This window comes from Citrus sinensis, chromosome 2 (assembly GCF_022201045.2).
Source record: "Citrus sinensis cultivar Valencia sweet orange chromosome 2, DVS_A1.0, whole genome shotgun sequence".
Lineage (NCBI taxonomy): Eukaryota > Viridiplantae > Streptophyta > Magnoliopsida > Sapindales > Rutaceae > Citrus > Citrus sinensis.
The window spans coordinates 29,745,463-29,762,835 of record NC_068557.1 but is presented as its reverse complement, the minus strand read 5'-3'; the positions used below and the strand labels follow the sequence as shown (position 1 = coordinate 29,762,835).

Sequence of the window (17,373 nt, the reverse complement as noted above, 5' to 3'; positions counted from 1 at the left end):
GATAATAAAATAAAAATAAAATAAATAATATAAAATATTAATTATAATTATCAACTATTATATATAGGTACAATAAAAAAATAGTTTATATATGTTTGTAAATGTATAAATAAATTTGATTTAATATTATATCCAATTCAATCATTTATAGTATTACACAACAGTTTAACAATAAGATTTATCAAATACATTTTATTACTTTTAAAACTCACAGTACTATTAAAAATAAATTTTAAAAAATACTTAATTAATTTTTTTATAACTGATTATTTATATAATACAGTTAACAATAATGACAATTATTTTAAAAATGATAACATTACCACCTGAACAGAAAATAGATGGTCCAATAGTCCATTCTGGGCTCATTCATGTTTGTTTTTGTCTGGGCCTACAAAACCAAATCCAGCTTTAAGAAAGGAAAAGAGTACAAGTACTGCTATCTGGCCCCCGTCTTTTACCTCATAAGCACCAACTGAAACCCATAAGCCTATTTGACAAATTAACGCTGTCTGATTCGCAGCCATGGTCTACGGTCTAAACGAAGTTAAATATTTTTAAAATGTCAATTAAAAATAGACATGTATATATTACGTAAGAATATTTTTATTTTAATAAAGTGATGATAAATTAATAAATAAAAATATTAATTTTTAATATATTAAATTTATACTTTTTTAATTTTAAGAATTATATATGTACATACATTAAAGATCAGCTCATCACTTTGATTAAATCTGTGTAAGCAACACCGCGCAAGTCATTCATTATTCATTATCCCATCATCGCATGCTGTTGCAGGCTAATACCTCAGTGACTAAAAATACCCCTTACCTCCCGTTGATATCATCACCGTCATTAAAGCGTGCCACTAGTGAGAAAAAAAAAATAAAAAAATAAAAAAATCTAATCTAACGCTGAATTTCATTTACAACGGAAAAAATCGCGATCAGCTGAAGCTTGAGGCTTTAACCCAGCCGAAAGCACAAAAACTCTCGCCTTTGTCAACAAAACCATCAACATCTTCTCCTTCTTTTCTCTTCTTTTCTATTCTATTCACTAATCGGCTCGCAATTCTCAGATATCTTGTAATTTCCCAAAGTACCCTTTCTATTTTCAAATGCGAAATTCAAAATCTTTTTCAAATTAGAGAAACGACAACGCCGCGGCGGCATCAAGATTTGAAACATGATCGTTAGGACCTACGGACGCCGCAACCGAGGGCTAACAAGGACGTATTCTGACTCGTTTAACACCGACGACGACGTTTCGGACGATCCCTTCGGAGATTCTTTTTCTCTTTCCCAAGATACCCCTCAAGATTTATATAGTTTCCCCTTTCCGTCCTCTCAAGATCAAGAATCCTCCTCTTTCTGGTCATCCCAAGAAAACAACTCTGTTCCAACTTTGGCCCCTCCGCCAAGACCCAATTTTTCTAATTCGGAAAGCGGAGTCGTTTGTAAGTCAAAGAAGCAAAAGAAGGAGGGATATTTTGGGCAATTAATTCCGCCGACTTCGACGCTGATGGAGGCCCAGGAGTTTGGAGAGATGATGGAACACGTGGATGAAGTGAATTTCGCCATTGATGGGTTAAAGAAAGGGTCTCAAGTGAGGATCAGAAGGGCTAGTTTGTTGTCTTTGCTCTCTATTTGTGGCACCGCTCAGCAAAGAAGACTTCTAAGGACTGAAGGGTATGTGGGTTTTCAACAATTATTGTTTTGAATCTCGCAAAGTTTTCATTTTTATTTCATTTCTGTAGATGTGTGGAAATATGTTATTTCTTTTTTTTAAAAAAAAAATAGCTTGCTGGGTTTTCGATCTTGAGTAGATCTTTAATTTTTCTAGACTGATTAATTTTGGATTTTAAGTTTAATTATTGAATTAGGAGTTCTATTGTTTAAAATGTTGGAAATTGTCGAACTTTGGGATGAGGGATATGTGTCTTAAGGTTTCAATATCATCCTCAAGGCTTTCTTGGGCTAGTGAGTCCTAATAAAAGATAAAAAGTTTTCATTGGAAGTCAAGCTTTCTTTATATGTTAGTTGTTGAAATTGTGAGGATGAATTTTCCACATTTTAAATTTGCTTGATTGGTTTCTGATATTGGTGGTTTGTGCAAGGATGTTTCTGAAACATTGCTGTTAAGAAAAGGTTGAGAAGGGTTGTTTCATTGACATCTTTTCCTGTTTAAGTAGTTTTTCCTCTCTTTTTTTTTTCAGCTTTTCATTTTATTTTACTCTACAGCATGATTAATTTACTAAAGCTTGCCTTTTGTACTGCAAAAATCAGAATTGTCTTGGCAAACTTTCTAATTCTTTACATAAAATTTGAAACATTTTTCCAGCTTGGCGAAGACAATTGTTGATGCTGTTTTGGGTCTCAGCTTTGATGATTCACCCAGCAACCTGGCTGCTGCTGCACTTTTTTATGTTTTGACCAGTGATGTAAGTTATTCAGACAGCAAAGTTGTAATTCTCTTTGTTAATGAAGATCTGTGTGATTTGAACCACCCCTAACCTTTTGTCTACTAGTAACTGAATTTGAATAGGCTTGTCAGAGGAAATGAATCATTCTTTGTATAAATTTGGATTGCCGCTGTAATATTGTTAAGGCTGTGCCAAAATTTTACTGTCTCAGGGTCAAGATGATCACCTCTTGGAGTCACAGAACTGCATTTGTTTTCTAATAAAATTGTTGAAGCCAGTCATCAGTACTGCTTCTAAAGACAAATCACAGAGAATAGGTTCTAAGCTTTTGGCCTTACGGAAGGATGCTGACATCATACGAGATGCAACTAAAATTTCAGATTCAAGTACTTCTGCCATTTTTTCCAAGGTTCAGGAAATCCTTGTGAGTTGCAAGGAAATGAAGTCAAGCTGTGGAGGTGATGATGGAATAACAAGGCCAGAGTTAAGCCCGAAATGGATAGCTTTGTTAACCATGGAGAAGGCATGCTTATCTAAAATTTCTCTTGAAGGTATTTTGTGGTGTGATCCCTTGTGCTATCTATGTGACGAGTTGGTTTAGTAGGGAATGTCATCTTTATTTAATCAAATTTTTTATCATTTATACATTAAGTGCGTGTCAAATGGCTTTGGCTTTTGTAGCTTTTTTGTAGTTGCGACTGAATCATAAATTTCATTTGCTTAGAACTGCAAAAATTGTCTTTCCTTGATTAACCTTTATTGCTCACTTGCTTCCCAAAAAATTGATGTCTTTTGTGTTATATGTGGCTTTTTATTTCTATTATGTTTTTACTTCTTTGCAAATTCTAATGGTTAGTGAGCCACTGAGCCTTGCTGATTATCATAGTTATTTGGAGAGAAGGAACAAAACTTCCCTGGACTGTGTTCCAGTTTTCTCTTTAATTATGCATTGTGTTCAGCATTGGCTGATTATTGATAAGTTAGTAAATAAGATTTTGGGATGCTAGTAAATTTAGTTCATATTAGGTCCTCAAATTGTATATTACCCCATGTGGTGTAATAGCTTTCTCGGACTTCAGAGCCCTATATTGAATAATTTATATATATATATATATATATATATATATATATATATATATAGAGAGAGAGAGAGAGAGAGAGAGAGAGTCATTTTCTAATAAGGGATCCCTTATGTTATTAAAGTAAGGGATAATCTAAAAACAACCAAAAGACTCACTCTAATACAGTGTATTTTGTCTTGTAGTGTATTAGAGTGTGTGTTTTTCTTGCCTCTCAGCTTATCCCATACTTTAATAACTCCCCTCATGGGTGTGTATGCTAAAATGCGGGTTTCATTGCGCATGGAGCTAAAAGACCAGAAAAATACAGATTTCATTGCACTATTTTTTGTCTTTGTAGTGTCTGATAGTCCATGTTTTTATTTTTTTTATTGTTTTTTTAACTTTGTTAGCATGAAATCCGCATTCTAACATTCACATCTGAGAAGCTCTCTCTCTCTCTCTCTCTATATATATATATATATATATATATTAGAGTGTTTTTCTATATATGTATATATTAGTGTTTTTTTGCCTGTTAGTGCATTAAAATTTGTGCCTTTTTGTCTGTTAGTGGCATCTTTACTTTGTTAAAATAACGATGTTCTCACTAAAGGATTATTATTAATATTATATATTATACACACACATTCATATATATTACATGTATGAGTGTCTGAGTTTTACATGTATGTAGTTACAAGTCAACTGAAAAATGCACTTTATTTTCATTTTTTATCTTTCTGTTTCTAGCTTTGTGATTGTTTATTTTTTTTAATTTAATTTTTGGGTCAATTGCATCTGATCAGACACCACTGGCACCATGAGGAAGACTGGGGGCAACTTCAAGGAAAAACTAAGAGAGTTGGGAGGACTTGATGCGGTCTTTGAGGTCATCATGAACTGTTATTCTGTTATGGAGGTGTGAGCCTGTATGTTTGTTTTATTTCATTGTATGTTTTTTTATTACATCTGAAGTGTAATGAGAAGGAGATAGAGGGCCATCTGCTATCCCTGTGCCTTTTGCAAATTTACTTGTCATTTTAGCAGGGCAGTCATTGTTATTCATCTTCCGCGAATAGTGATGATGTGCGACAGTTATCTGACTATACCCACACACCTGTCTGTTTTTTATTTTAGTTTTCGACTTCCTATATTCAACATCAGTAGATATACATAAAAAGACATTCAATGATTGCTCAATATTTCATTCATTTTTTCAATTAATCATCATCTTCGTCATCATTTTCTGTGTAAACAGGGATCTGATTTCTGAATTATTGGAAGTTTTTGCCGTTGGTTTTGATTAATCATAATCTTTATCTCCTTTTTTACCTTTTCCTTCGGCTTTTCCTTTTCTTATTTTTTATAATTTGATTGTTGTTTGAAGAAGGACATCTAAAGGAATGGATCAATTGTGTTGCAGGGTTGGCTACATCTCAATACACCTATTCAGGATTCGAAACATGACTCCAATAGACATAGCCTTGTATTGCTTTTAAAATGTTTGAAAATCATGGAAAATTCTACTTTCCTGAGTAAAGATAATCAGGTAAAACTTCCCCTACCTCTTCTTTTCCAAGAGCATAAGCTGCCAGCATCATTTAACTCTTAATCTTCCATCTTTTATTCATTGTTTTTGGATTTTGTGATATAGAGTCATTTGCTTGGCATGAGAGGTCACTTGGATTCACATAAATCCCAGCTTTCTTTTGTGTCAATCGTTATAGGCGCCATCAAGATTCTGTCAGGTAATTAGTTTTCCAAAGGATTATTTCTAACATCATTTTTTTTGCATTTTTTCCTCTTTCTTTTGTTATGCAGAGAGCACTTAGTTTTTAAATTAGAAATGTGTTTTAGGATTACTCTTTGGAAGTTGACAATTGCTTTTCTTATACTTCCAACTCAATATGCGTTCGACGAACAATTTGAAAAGCGGTTGTTAATGATTAACCTACTTTTTTGGCTATTTCAAGAAGTGGCTAACTAACATCTTTAAAATAAAGTTGAAATAATTTAATTGACCACTTACTTGATCTCTTGAAAGGCACCTATTATCTTTGTTGATTTAGCAAAAAGACTTGCTAGTATATGTGATGTGTTCTAAATGTATACTGCACAAACATATACATCAAAGTGTATATGTGCCTGTTTACATGTATACTCTTAAAAAAATGGTTTTTACATGTATTATGTAGCTTTTGTTCATCAAACAGCCAGAACACTTTGAAAGTATAGACTAACCAATTCATGGACATTCCTTCGAGACTCACAACACCCTTAAAACATTATTTATATTATTCAGTTGCTTTAAAACTGGTCCTTGATGATGACTGATTTCCATTTGGTTTCTAGATCTTCACCTACGTAGAAGTTCATCCTCCTCTGCTGATGAAAAATCACACAATATTTTTGAGGGGAATGGGACTAGTAATGCATCTGAATTGGCTTTAGATGCTGAGTGCAAAGGTATGTGTTTGTCCTTTTACAATACAATACATGGCAGCCTCTCTTTCTTTCTTTCCTTATCCAACTTATGTTATTCTTTTTAAATTTGCAGCTGACAAGCATGATGTTATATTCATCAGCTCTGAATCCAATTCTGAAAAGAGCTTGGATATGTCTGAGAACAATCCGTGGTCGTTTACTGACCGTTTGGGTCATTCTGAATCCAATTCTGAAACAACCACTACATCCGTGAATGATAATTGCTGTCTAAATTTGAGATCCCGTTCTTCCTTTTCCAGTTCATGCAGTCAGACATTAAGGAGTTCAAAGGGTGGAGCACTTTTAAGTACTAATGGTTTGAGGTCAAACTTTTGTCTTTTGGAGAGAACAAACAGTAGAAAAGATGAGAAGTATGCCTCTTCATTTTCCAGTTCGTATAGTGAATCATTAAGGAGTTCCATGAGTGGAACACCTTTAACTGCTAATGGTTCAAGGTCAAACTTCTGTCACTTAGAGAGATCAAACAGTAGAAAAGATGAGAAGTGTGGACTTTTAGAGGATAGTGAAGATCCTTATGCATTTGATGAAGATGCATTTGAGCCCTCAAAGTGGGACTTGCTATCTGGGAAACAAAAAAAATCTCGAACTAAAAGAAGTGGAGTTAAGTATCGAGATGTTGAAGATGGGTGTCAATATGAAATGATCATGAGCCAACAAGAATCAAACAATGGAGAAAATTGTCAAAGGCAGTTGAATAACAGGGAAAATCACCAGGTATCAAGTAGTGGGGAATATCATTTTTCTCATGAAAGCTCTTGCGCTCATGCTGATGACTCAGAGAACTCTACCCTTTTTGCTGATTGCCTTCTTACAGCTGTCAAGGTATTTTCAAGATATAAAATATTCACATCTTGTGAGCTTGTGTGGTTATTGGTTTGCCTCTACAACAGTGCCGAGAACGTTCTTGCTTTGCCATTGCTGGATTGTTGTATGCCCAATGTGCTATCTTTATTGTGCAGGTTTGTTAGCTTGATTAACATGTGGGTATTAACTTGTGGGCAGGTTTTAATGAATTTAACGAATGACAACCCCATTGGCTGCCAGCAAATAGCTGCATATGGAGGCCTGGAGACGATGTCTTTGTTGATTGCCAGCCACTTCCGCTCATTCAGCTCATCTGTGTCTCCTTCCAGAGATGGTTTTGAGTCTGACCATAAGGACGATAGACCCTTGACTGATCAAGAGTTGGATTTTCTTGTTGCTATATTGGGCCTGCTAGTGAACTTGGTAGAGAAGGATGAAGATAACAGGTTAATATTCCCTCTTAATATATTTCCACATACTGCATTGTAGTTTGTATGATGCTGTTGGCACCTGCCACCTGGCGCATTGAGTTATGGGTCTGTTTTTTTTTTCCAACCTGAAGTTATTTTCGTAAACTTTATGCCAATCTTACTTCTTGCTAGCATTTAATTTATCTTAATATTCTAAATTTTAATTTTCATATTGAGAGCTGTGGATTTAAGGTTAAAATAGAGGAGCTTTTTGTGCATTATTTTCTATTATTTTTCCTAGTTACAGCAAAGACCAATATTCTCCTTATATCACCAAAATCTTTGTACTTCTGGAAGGGCTATGAGATGCTACCTGGGGTCACAATAGTTTTTAAGGTTTGAGTTTTTTCAGTTTGTAAAAATCTAGTTGATTGTATATGCGCCAATTTCCGACATATATAAGCATCCTTATTTAGCAAAGTAGGTGTAGTGCTAGTCAACCTTATAACACTTAATGAACTGCCTTGCTCAACATTGAGATTGGTCCTTCAATTTGCCAGAATCTTTGCCAGACTGCTCCTTAGATTCTGATTCAATTGGTTTAAATAGATAATCTGAGCCTGTGATGCCTTACATAACTATAATTGCTTGTGCATAAAAAAGAGCCTTTTTTTTTTAATATTTAAACTTACAGTAAGGTTATTGCAGATCACGGCTTGCAGCTGCCAGAATCTCATTACCTAATTCAGAGGGGTTCGAAGAAGAGAGTCACAGAGATGTAATTCAACTACTATGTTCCATCTTTCTTGCTAATCAAGGGGCAGGTGATCCAGCTGGGGAAGGAACTGCAGAGCCCTTGGTGAGTGATTTGTATTTTCATTGAGCACAGTGATGTAAATTAGGTTATAAAGGGTTGTAACAGAGGACTATATGAAAATCTTCTGACGGTTGCACAATCTGTTTTTAAGTAAAATTTCTACTGAATCTTTCTATCTTGATTTTGGTTTGTTGGCTATTATTTTTAGCTAAAAGGTCTAATTGAACGAAAATAGCATTTTAATTTCTTACTATCACGTTGGGGTAATTAATCATAAGTTACATTGTCTAAATTCTGCATCATATTGCATTCTACAGAATGATGAGGCAGCATTACTAGAAGGGGAGAAAGAAGCTGAGATGACGATTGTGGAAGCTTATGCGGCCTTGCTGCTTGCCTTTCTTTCAACTGAAAGGTGTCTATTTTTCCTTTCTTTTCTTTTTTCCATTCGGGTTGAATTTACTGAAATTAATAATCTTTTTATAATTATACATATTAACAGCATGAGTACCCGCGCTGTAATTGCGGAATGTCTCCCAAATCACAACTTGGGAATTCTGGTACCAGTGCTGGAGAGATTTGTGGTATGTACGCTGTAATTGAACTTCTAGAATTCCACTATAAATTAAATTGTTTGCAGATCAAATCAATCTATTTGGTTTGCCTTAGAAAAATTGTTTAATTTTCTTCATCTTGTTCATCTCTTCAGGCATTTCATCTGACACTAAATATGATCTCGCCTGAGACTCATAAAGCTGTGAGTGAAGTGATTGAATCATGCAGGGTGCCATGAGAAATCAAAAAATGGAGATTTTTGTACAGCCTCAGCCTTCCTCTTAGATAGCTGTTTGTTTTTACACACTGCTAGCCCATGGCCGTGGGATTGCTTCCGTATTAAACTGACCATAAGTCTATGTTAGTCTGATTGACCTTTGCTTGGCTTTTCCACCTAGATATTTTTTTGTTTTGGACTTTCGGTCCTCTGGTTTTTTTTTTCCATTCTTTGTAGCTGTTTTTGCATCATCTCGATGTAGGCTGGGATGCATGTATATGAAAATGATAGCAGAATTAATTAATTTTTTTTTTCTCTTAAATGTGTATTGTCTATATAATCAACCATTGTAATGAACTTTCATTTTTCATGTTTTATATGAATTATAATGATCAAGCTTGTTTGTCCATGAAATCCATGTCGTCAGTTCTAACAATCAAATCTCTTTGACATCTCATCACTATCAAAAACTATAAGCTCGCTCTCTATTTGAATCAAGATGAAGAGAATGTCGTTGTATTTGAAAAATTGAAAGGCAAGAAGTGAAGCCATTTCTTAAGAACTCAGGAACATTCAACCCTTGGGAGATGCGTAGGTTTCTTAAGTTTTGACCAACCACCTGATTGATGACTCTGATGCTGAGCTCATTCACCTGACCTGGCAATTGCTCCTAAACCTAAATCAAATGTGTTCCATCGGCTAAGAATTTGATCTCAAAATCACTGGCATACTCGCACTGCGCCGCCTGTTACGTACTCTTCAATCCTTGGAAAATTTTGAGGAACTAGTCTTGGCCACCCACCATTAGTAGCACTTGAACTTTCAACTTTTGGGATGCTGACTGTGCACACGGTGTGAAGCAATAGAAAATTATAGCTGAGGCCTAGGCACAACTTCAAGCAAAACTGATTAGTGATATTTGGATTTTCCTTTTTCTTTTCTTATCTTGTATAAGGCAAGCTTGGTTTTGAGCTGTTTACAAACCCAGTCCATGGGAGCTGATTACTGCTGCTCAATTAATTTAGTGCAGCATGTGAGCTGATTACTCTTTGAGTTAAATAGCTTTCAAGGCTGCCCTTAAATTTGTCCAAAATAGTACACTTTATAGCATCTGAAATATCCATTACACGCCCACCTACAGTCCACAGAGGGAGAGTATACTTTGCCCGATATAAATGACACAGACACACTGATTATTCAAGTACATGGATGTATTTCTTAAGGACTCAACACACTGGAGTCTTTGTGAACTCATGGACATACGCACTTCATGCAAGCCTTGGGAATCATACATGTTTGTTGAGGAAGGTGAGGACTAGCTGGTTCACCTCTTCTGGTGATTGCTCTTGAACAAAATGACTCCCTTCAGACAAACGTATGATCTCCAAATTGGGAACAAAGTCCTTTACCTTGCCACTTCTTATGTAGTCCTCAATCCCAGGAAATTTGAGGAAGTAATCTTTTTCACCCAATATCAGTAGTGCTGGAACTTTAACCGTTAGTTCTGGTAAGCTGAACTTTTCATGGATTGACCTACAAAATAACAAAATCAAGTGAAATTGTAGCGGCCCTAAAACCGAGCTAACTTGGTGAGGAACAAGAATCTTTATCCAATGCCACCGTTATTCTTAAAAATGTGAACCAAATGAACTACTAATGTGCCATGGTTGGGAACAATGAGCAGCTAACAGACCTACAGGACATTTGCAGTAGATTTCAACAGTGAAAGCAAAACTTTGAAATGCTATAGAACATAAGAATATACCTATATGGAACTTGCAATGCAGTTCGAAATCCAGACTTCTCGTACAAAGCTCCATAAGTAGCAAGATCTTCCGCTGTGAGCCAAGGTGGAAGAGGAGTAGAAGCATCCACCAAATCCATGATCTCCTTGTTTTCAGGTGCTATTGGTATTTCACTTCTGGAGAAAAGAATGTAAATGTTTCTCACCACAGTCTTTGCATCATGGCGACCAAAATCAGCTTCTGCTCGTCCAGGTTCCTGATCAAATGCCAAAACATTCAAACAAAAAAAAAAAGTCATTTTGTTTCTCTAATTCTGTGTAATTAAAAGCAACAAAACACCGCGCATACCTGCCATCTCGATATGTAGAAACCTTCAGGAAGGGATTTGTGAAATTCAGCAGTACCTGGAGGTATAAACGGCACTCCTAATGTAATAACACCGGAGACCCTCTCTGGGTGTAGAAGTGCAAACAGGTAGGCAGGCCGGGCTCCAAAATCTTTTGCAACAAGAAAAACCTATACATACATGCTCATTATCATTGAGAGACAGAATCAGTGATAATCAACAGTTAATCTACGTAAATAAAGCACATTTCTTTTGCGCCATACAAGGGCAGATGGAAATACACAGTCTTCTGAACTAAGGAACATCCTAGTCCCGCCCAATCAATTTGTAAAAATGGAAACTAATGATACACCCTGATGTTGAGCAGAAACATTTCGGTAAATTTATCATTAAGAAACAATTAAATTTAATGCTAATTACCTTGTTAATTCCGAGGTGATCTAAAGTGGCGAGGAGATCATTAGTGATGTCTTTAAAGGAGGCCTTTTCGGGTTCAGCAGGTGGGTCAGAGAGGCCGTAGCCTCTGTAATCAGGCGCAATAGCCCTGAAGCCAGCAGCGGCTACAGCCACCATCTGATGGCGCCACGAGTACCATATCTCGGGGAACCCATGCAAAAACACCACCACATTTGGACCTGCAGACGTCATCACACACAAAAATGAACGGTGTTTGATTAAAACTTATTTAGGTGGGTGCACGATTAGGATTAAGGAAAGCGGGATTGGTGACTGGCAAACCTGTTCCTGTCTCGGCGACGTGAAGGTTCAGGCCTTGTACTTTGATGTACTTGTGCTCAATTTTGTCCATTTTTGGAGAGCAAATCCTGCGCACTGCTGTTTATGTTAAGGTGTATGAAGACAGAGTATGGGTAATGATGACTCTTGCGCATATGAAGATGGATGATAAGAGAGATTCGTTTCAGAGTTTCGAAGTCGACAAGTCCAGTGAGTTTTGTCCTTGTCTCGAACATTTATGAGGTAATATCCCATTCGGTATTTATAATTTGAGATTAATGCTCCTTTAATCCGTATTTTAAAAGAAATGAAGTTGTTTACACGCATAAAATTATTTTAAACTCTCTAATTTTAATAAATTATTTTTATTATGAAGATATTCATCGTATCAATGATTAATAAAGTATTCTTTCTTTCAAACTTACATAATACAATTATTGTGAATATTCACTATTTAACATATAATTTTCTTACCGTAAATCTTAAAAATTTTAAATCCAATCTCTTAACAATAATTAGTTAAACACGGAGCAAATCAATTCTTAATATATTTTGAACATATTTTTATTTTTTGATTTAAAAAAAAAGATATTTTTTTATAATTTTCTGCTTCTTTTTCTTTGTCTTCTACTCTTCTTCTACTTCGTCCATTTTTCAATCTTCTTCTTTTTCTTCGCCTACTTCTTCTCCTTATTGTTCTTTTTTTTGTTTTTGTTTTTCTTTTTTTTTGGGCCAAATGGCCACTTTTTTAAAAAAATTATTTGGTTAAAAAATTGGGGGTTAAAAAATCACTTTTAATTGAAAAAAGTTAATGACTAAAATTTATGTTAAAGAATTTATTTAGAATATAACTTGATTCTATTGTTGGATATACTAAAATTGTTATTAATTCATTTTGGTTGTACTAAATAGTTTGATTGGTGTTTTGAATAAATTAGTTTAAATTAAGGTTTTTTTTTTTTTTACATTTTAATGAGTGTAGGAAGTAAAACTTAATCTTTTAGATCTAATATATGAGTGTATAGAGTAATAGAGTGTTTAAAGTAATTTTAAAGTGTAAATAATTCCACCCTTTTAAAAAAAGTACCTCAAAATATCATTGTTGTTAAATTAGCAACATTCCTATTGTTATTTTTTGTTTACTTTTACAATAAGAACCTTTTACATTATTATTTTTTTACACATTAACAAAGAGAAAAAAATTACCAATCAATATCAACCTCTATGAATAATATGATTTTATTATATTTACTCTAATAATCTTGACCCAAAAAGTAAAATACCATATGAACTTCATTAGATAATTTCATGGCTTTGCAGCCTCTCGCTTGCTTTTGTTCAAGTGTGGGATTGCCATGGGGTAAGCGCAATCCATTTCCATAAAATTGACAAAAGCATTAACCGGGTCGTGCTAAGAAGATTGCATATCACAATAAACTTCATTTGTGCAAAACGTGATGAAAACCAACAAATATAAATAATAATAATAATAATTGCATAGAAAGAGTAGCGAAGGAAAGTTGAATTTGAAAAGTATAAGAAGAGAAAAAAGAGATCATATTGACTTAATTGGTCTCTTAAGAGAAGATTAATTTAGTTAATCAGCCCTTAACTAAATTATGAAAAAAAAAATACTTACCAAACCCATTTACTTAATAGACAAACTTAAAAGGTTCAAATATTTATATTTTACTTTCCAAGCTCATTTTAATACTAAACATACACTTATTGTATATGTATTAAATTACAACGATTTATGCAACTTCTTCTTTTACAGGTTTTACAACCCTTTCTCCTTCTCTATGCAACTGTTCTCCCATGGCTTTATATCTCTATGCTCTTTCCATGTTTTATATGCCAGTCTTCCTTCCAATTCCAGACATACTACAATAAAATTAAAATTGCTAAAAACATACAGAAGACTAGGAAAAGCATAATAGATAATAAAATAATGTTTTTAATCACTTGAAACAATAAAATTCATGCCCTTAACGATACGCTTTTTCTCTCATAGCTCTTTTCTTTTTGTGTATTTATGTATGTATATACACACACACACATATACATATATATACAAGAAAGACTATGTACACAGAGAGAATTTAAAGCCCAAATTCAAAGAAGATTTCCTAGAAAATAAATTATTGGCCACTTGCAACTTTACCAATATAAAACAACTTCGTATAATCTTGAGTTCTAGAAGAGATGGATTAAAGAGGGAGCATGAATTATTATTATTTTTTTCATATTTTGTGCATAATAATAATTTACCTTATGGACATTTAACTACAAACGGAATTGTATGATTGACATATGATAACATTATTTTATAACTACAAACTGCTTTGACTTTTGTTTTTTTCCTTCACCAATAATTTCAAAATACTGTAACTTTTACATAATAATTTGCACAGAAAGTTTGTATCTATAGCATAGAAGCCATTTGGCCTTAAAACAAGGTATCCTTTACTAATATATTGTTCATGGCATCTGAAAAGATCATATTAATCACATGCCAAATTAAGTCACATACATTCACCACTACTAAATAATAACACAGAGAGCGATTGTTCAAGCAACATAGACTAGACATAATTCTAGGGGACTCGCATAATCTCCAGCAAACCCTTAAGACATACAGCAAGAAAGCCTTGGCTGGCAATCAAACATGTTTGTTGAGAAAGGTGAGGATTAGCTGGTTCACTTCTTCTGGTGATTGCTCTTGAACAAAATGGCTCCCTTCAGGCAAATGTATGATCTCCAAATTGGGCACAAGGTCTTTCGCTTTGCCGCTTCTTATGTAGTCCTCAATCCCTGGAAATTTGAGGAAATAGTCTTTGTCCCCCATTATCAGTAATGCTGGAACTTTAACTGCTGTCACTTCCGGTGTGCTGAAGTTTTCACGAAGGGTCCTATAACAAAAAATTGCAAAATCAAGTGACAGTGTTTTTCAGCCTCAAATTCAATTTCAATTTTATCATATGGATTGATGTCCTTATTTGATAAAAATTGCAAAATCAAGTGACAGTGTTTTTCAGCCTCAAATTCAATTTCAATTTTATCATATGGATTGATGTCCTTATTTGATAAGTATTCTACAACTTAATCCTGTTCAAGGATTGAGGCTTCACCTATATGGAACTTGCAATGCAGTTCGAAATCCAGACTTCTCATACAAGGCTCCATAAGCTGCGAGATCTTCCTCCGTGAACCAAGGTGGCAGAGGAGTTGAATCACTCACCAAATCCATGATCTCTTTGTTTTCAGGTGCTATGGGTATTTCACTTCTGGAGAAGAGTATGTAAATGTTCCTTACAACTGTCTTGGCATCAAGGCGGCCAAAATCAGCTTCTGCTCGTCCAGGTTCCTAATTAAGTAGAGCATCAAATTTACAAAGCAGATTAAATTAAAGAGTCACATTAATTAAGTCTTAACTAATTAGCAATGAAGCTGCAAGCCAGCATATATATTACACCTGCCATCTTGATATGTAAAAACCTTCAGGAAGGTATTTGTGGAATTCAATCGGACCAGGAGGTAAAATTGGCACTCCCAAGGTAATTACCCCAGAGACCCTCTCTTGGTGTTGAATTGCAAACATGTATGCAGTCAGAGCTCCAAAATCTTTTGCAACAAGAAAAACCTATACAATATATGTAGAGAGCCAAAATCATTAGGCCTGAAGCATCAATATATGGTTCTACCACAAAGGTAGGCATATGTATATATATATCTCCCTCTCCCTCTCCCTCTCCCTCTTCTATAGTAGCTATATAGTTTTTACTAAAGGGCACCTGGAAATGAAAAAACTACAAAATATGAAAAATCCTACCCCAATGTGAAGGAGATTAGAACCTCAGACCTTTCTTTTGTAACGCTCCAAGAGCAATTGCCAGTTGAACCAACTAAACTACTGTTTTCACTTTTCAATCAAACGTATAAACTATTGAAATTAGTAATGAAACATATCCTAATATTGAACATAGAGGCTAGCTGGGAAAGATATATAGTAACCTTAGCTAGTCCGAGATGATCCAAAATGGCGAGGAGATCATCTACCATGTCCTGAAAAGAGGTTTTTTCAGGTTCAGCAGGTGGGTCGGAGAGGCCGTACCCTCTGCAATCAGGAGCAATGGCCCTGAAGCCAGCAGTGGCCACACCCACCATCTGATGCCGCCACGAGTACCATATCTCAGGGAATCCATGCAAGAACACCACCACATGTGCATCTGCATCTGCATGAATGTTAATTTGATTAAGAATTGTGTGTGTGTGTATATATATATATATATAGATATTGTCAGGTAGCGGCAGCCTGGGTGCATGATAAAGTGATGACTGAAAAACCTGCTCCGGCCTCGGCGATGTGAAGGTTCAGGCCTTGTACTTTGATGAACTTGTGCTCAATTTGATCCATTTTTCCGCAAGCAGTTAATGTTTCTGTGTTTTTAGCTACCCGATCTCTTCTATAAAGGCAAAGAGCGGTGAGTGAGTGAGAGTATCTTTTCACAAGTCGATAATGTCACTGTCTTCTGCTTTCCAGTCATCAGGACAATTTTTCTATATCTTTTATTTTGACTGAACTTAGGATGGCAATTTAAGGGCTGGGAAGGCCCAAGCTATTAACAGCAGATCCAAGTCCGTCTATATTTAGATGGGCCAGGCTTGAGCCTAAAGTTCATCGGTCCGGGCCGGGTCTGGGCTCAGATAATTTTTTTTTAAATAAATTTTTAATAGAATTTAAAATAGAAAAAATAAAAGAACACTTAAATTAAATATGATTAATTGATTATACAATACATAATAGGCTAATAATTAAATACAAAAAATATAAAATATATAAAATTTAAAATATAATGCCCATAATATATAAAAATAAAAAATTTTATTTATAAAATATGTTTTTCCCATGGGTCTATATCCAGGCCCATCTACTATAGGTTTTTAAATTTTCAACCCATGACTAGGCTCATTCACTGCAGGCTGGGTCTAAAGTCTGCGAGCCTGAACGAGTCCTTTATGGGCCGGGCCAAGCCCAAACTTTTTTGTCATCTCTAACTAAACTATTTGAAATTTCATTAATTTTTAACAATAGAGGTATTTTATTTATGGAAACGTGCGGTTTTCGTAATACCCACATCCTAGATTGATTCAATCTTTAATGATGCATGAGTTAATGAAAAGAAAAATCTCTAAATTTATACTTTAAGTTATAATGACTAAAAATTTTTGGTTTAGTTTTTATATTATAACTTAAGTGTTCGTTTAATCCTTAAATTTTTAAAAATATCTTAAAATACTCTTACAATTAAATATGTTATATTTTTACAATGATATCCTTCCAAAAATATCCTTAATATCAATTGATTTTTCTATAGAATATTTAATTAGCAATTTGACTAATAAATAAAAAATACTCTTACAATTAAATATGTTATATTTTTACAATGATATCCTTCCAAAAATATCCTTAATATCAATTGATTTTTCTATAGAATATTTAATTAGCAATTTGACTAATAATTATTTATTAGTAAATTAACTAATAAGTATCAGTGTAGGAACTAGTATTTTTATACATGTGCAACAATCTTACTAATAATTATTTATAAATTAATTAATATCAATCAATTGAAAGTAATGTTTTATATTCTTATAACAATCGTACTAATAATTATTTTTATAAAAAATTAATTTACCAAATTGATCTTAAAAGTAAAATAATAATATAAAGTTGTGCAAATTTTTTATAT

The 17,373-nt window shown here is 34.2% G+C and overlaps 3 protein-coding genes across 3 annotated transcripts; 1 reads left to right on the top strand and 2 right to left on the bottom strand.

The window, feature by feature from the left end:
• The first annotated feature begins 757 nt into the window (after window positions 1–757).
• LOC102612111 (wings apart-like protein 2) lies at window positions 758–9,190 on the top strand. Its single transcript, XM_006467772.4, has 13 exons — window positions 758–1,691; window positions 2,344–2,443; window positions 2,637–2,976; window positions 4,293–4,405; window positions 4,910–5,035; window positions 5,141–5,234; window positions 5,839–5,952; window positions 6,044–6,813; window positions 6,994–7,241; window positions 7,914–8,064; window positions 8,340–8,437; window positions 8,525–8,606; window positions 8,732–9,190. The coding sequence occupies exons 1-13, from the start codon at window positions 1,189–1,191 to the stop codon at window positions 8,813–8,815; spliced, it is 2,823 nt and encodes a 940-aa protein (XP_006467835.1). The 5' UTR covers window positions 758–1,188; the 3' UTR covers window positions 8,816–9,190.
• A 686-nt stretch (window positions 9,191–9,876) lies between these two features.
• On the bottom strand, window positions 9,877–11,864 carry LOC102612412 (uncharacterized). The gene is made up of 5 exons (XM_006467773.4): window positions 11,624–11,864; window positions 11,306–11,520; window positions 10,888–11,055; window positions 10,560–10,795; window positions 9,877–10,327 (listed from the first exon to the last, which is right to left on the bottom strand). The coding sequence occupies exons 1-5, from the start codon at window positions 11,691–11,693 to the stop codon at window positions 10,081–10,083; spliced, it is 936 nt and encodes a 311-aa protein (XP_006467836.1). The 5' UTR covers window positions 11,694–11,864; the 3' UTR covers window positions 9,877–10,080.
• A 2,165-nt stretch (window positions 11,865–14,029) lies between these two features.
• On the bottom strand, window positions 14,030–16,164 carry LOC102612712 (uncharacterized). The gene is made up of 5 exons (XM_006467774.4): window positions 15,968–16,164; window positions 15,635–15,855; window positions 15,096–15,263; window positions 14,752–14,987; window positions 14,030–14,532 (listed from the first exon to the last, which is right to left on the bottom strand). Exons 1-5 carry the CDS (start codon window positions 16,035–16,037, stop codon window positions 14,283–14,285), a joined length of 945 nt encoding a protein of 314 aa, XP_006467837.1. The 5' UTR covers window positions 16,038–16,164; the 3' UTR covers window positions 14,030–14,282.
• Between the last annotated feature and the right edge of the window lie 1,209 nt (window positions 16,165–17,373).

Bases quoted from the DNA above. Each gene is read 5' to 3' on its own strand.
- LOC102612111 (XM_006467772.4), top strand. From the start codon at position 1,189: ATGATCGTTAGGACCTACGGACGCCGCAACCGAGGGCTAACAAGGACG. The intron at 1,692-2,343 runs GTATGTGGGTTT...ACATTTTTCCAG, and splicing joins AGACTTCTAAGGACTGAAGG to CTTGGCGAAGACAATTGTTG. The intron at 2,977-4,292 runs GTATTTTGTGGT...GCATCTGATCAG, and splicing joins ATCTAAAATTTCTCTTGAAG to ACACCACTGGCACCATGAGG.
- LOC102612412 (XM_006467773.4), bottom strand. From the start codon at position 11,693: ATGGACAAAATTGAGCACAAGTACATCAAAGTACAAGGCCTGAACCTT. The intron at 11,521-11,623 runs GTTTGCCAGTCA...TGACGTCTGCAG, and splicing joins CGTCGCCGAGACAGGAACAG to GTCCAAATGTGGTGGTGTTT. The intron at 10,796-10,887 runs GTATGCGCGGTG...GCATTTGATCAG, and splicing joins TCTACATATCGAGATGGCAG to GAACCTGGACGAGCAGAAGC.
- LOC102612712 (XM_006467774.4), bottom strand. From the start codon at position 16,037: ATGGATCAAATTGAGCACAAGTTCATCAAAGTACAAGGCCTGAACCTT. The intron at 15,264-15,634 runs GTTACTATATAT...TATATTGTATAG, and splicing joins ATCATCTCGGACTAGCTAAG to GTTTTTCTTGTTGCAAAAGA. The intron at 14,533-14,751 runs GTGAAGCCTCAA...TTTTTGTTATAG, and splicing joins GCATTGCAAGTTCCATATAG to GACCCTTCGTGAAAACTTCA.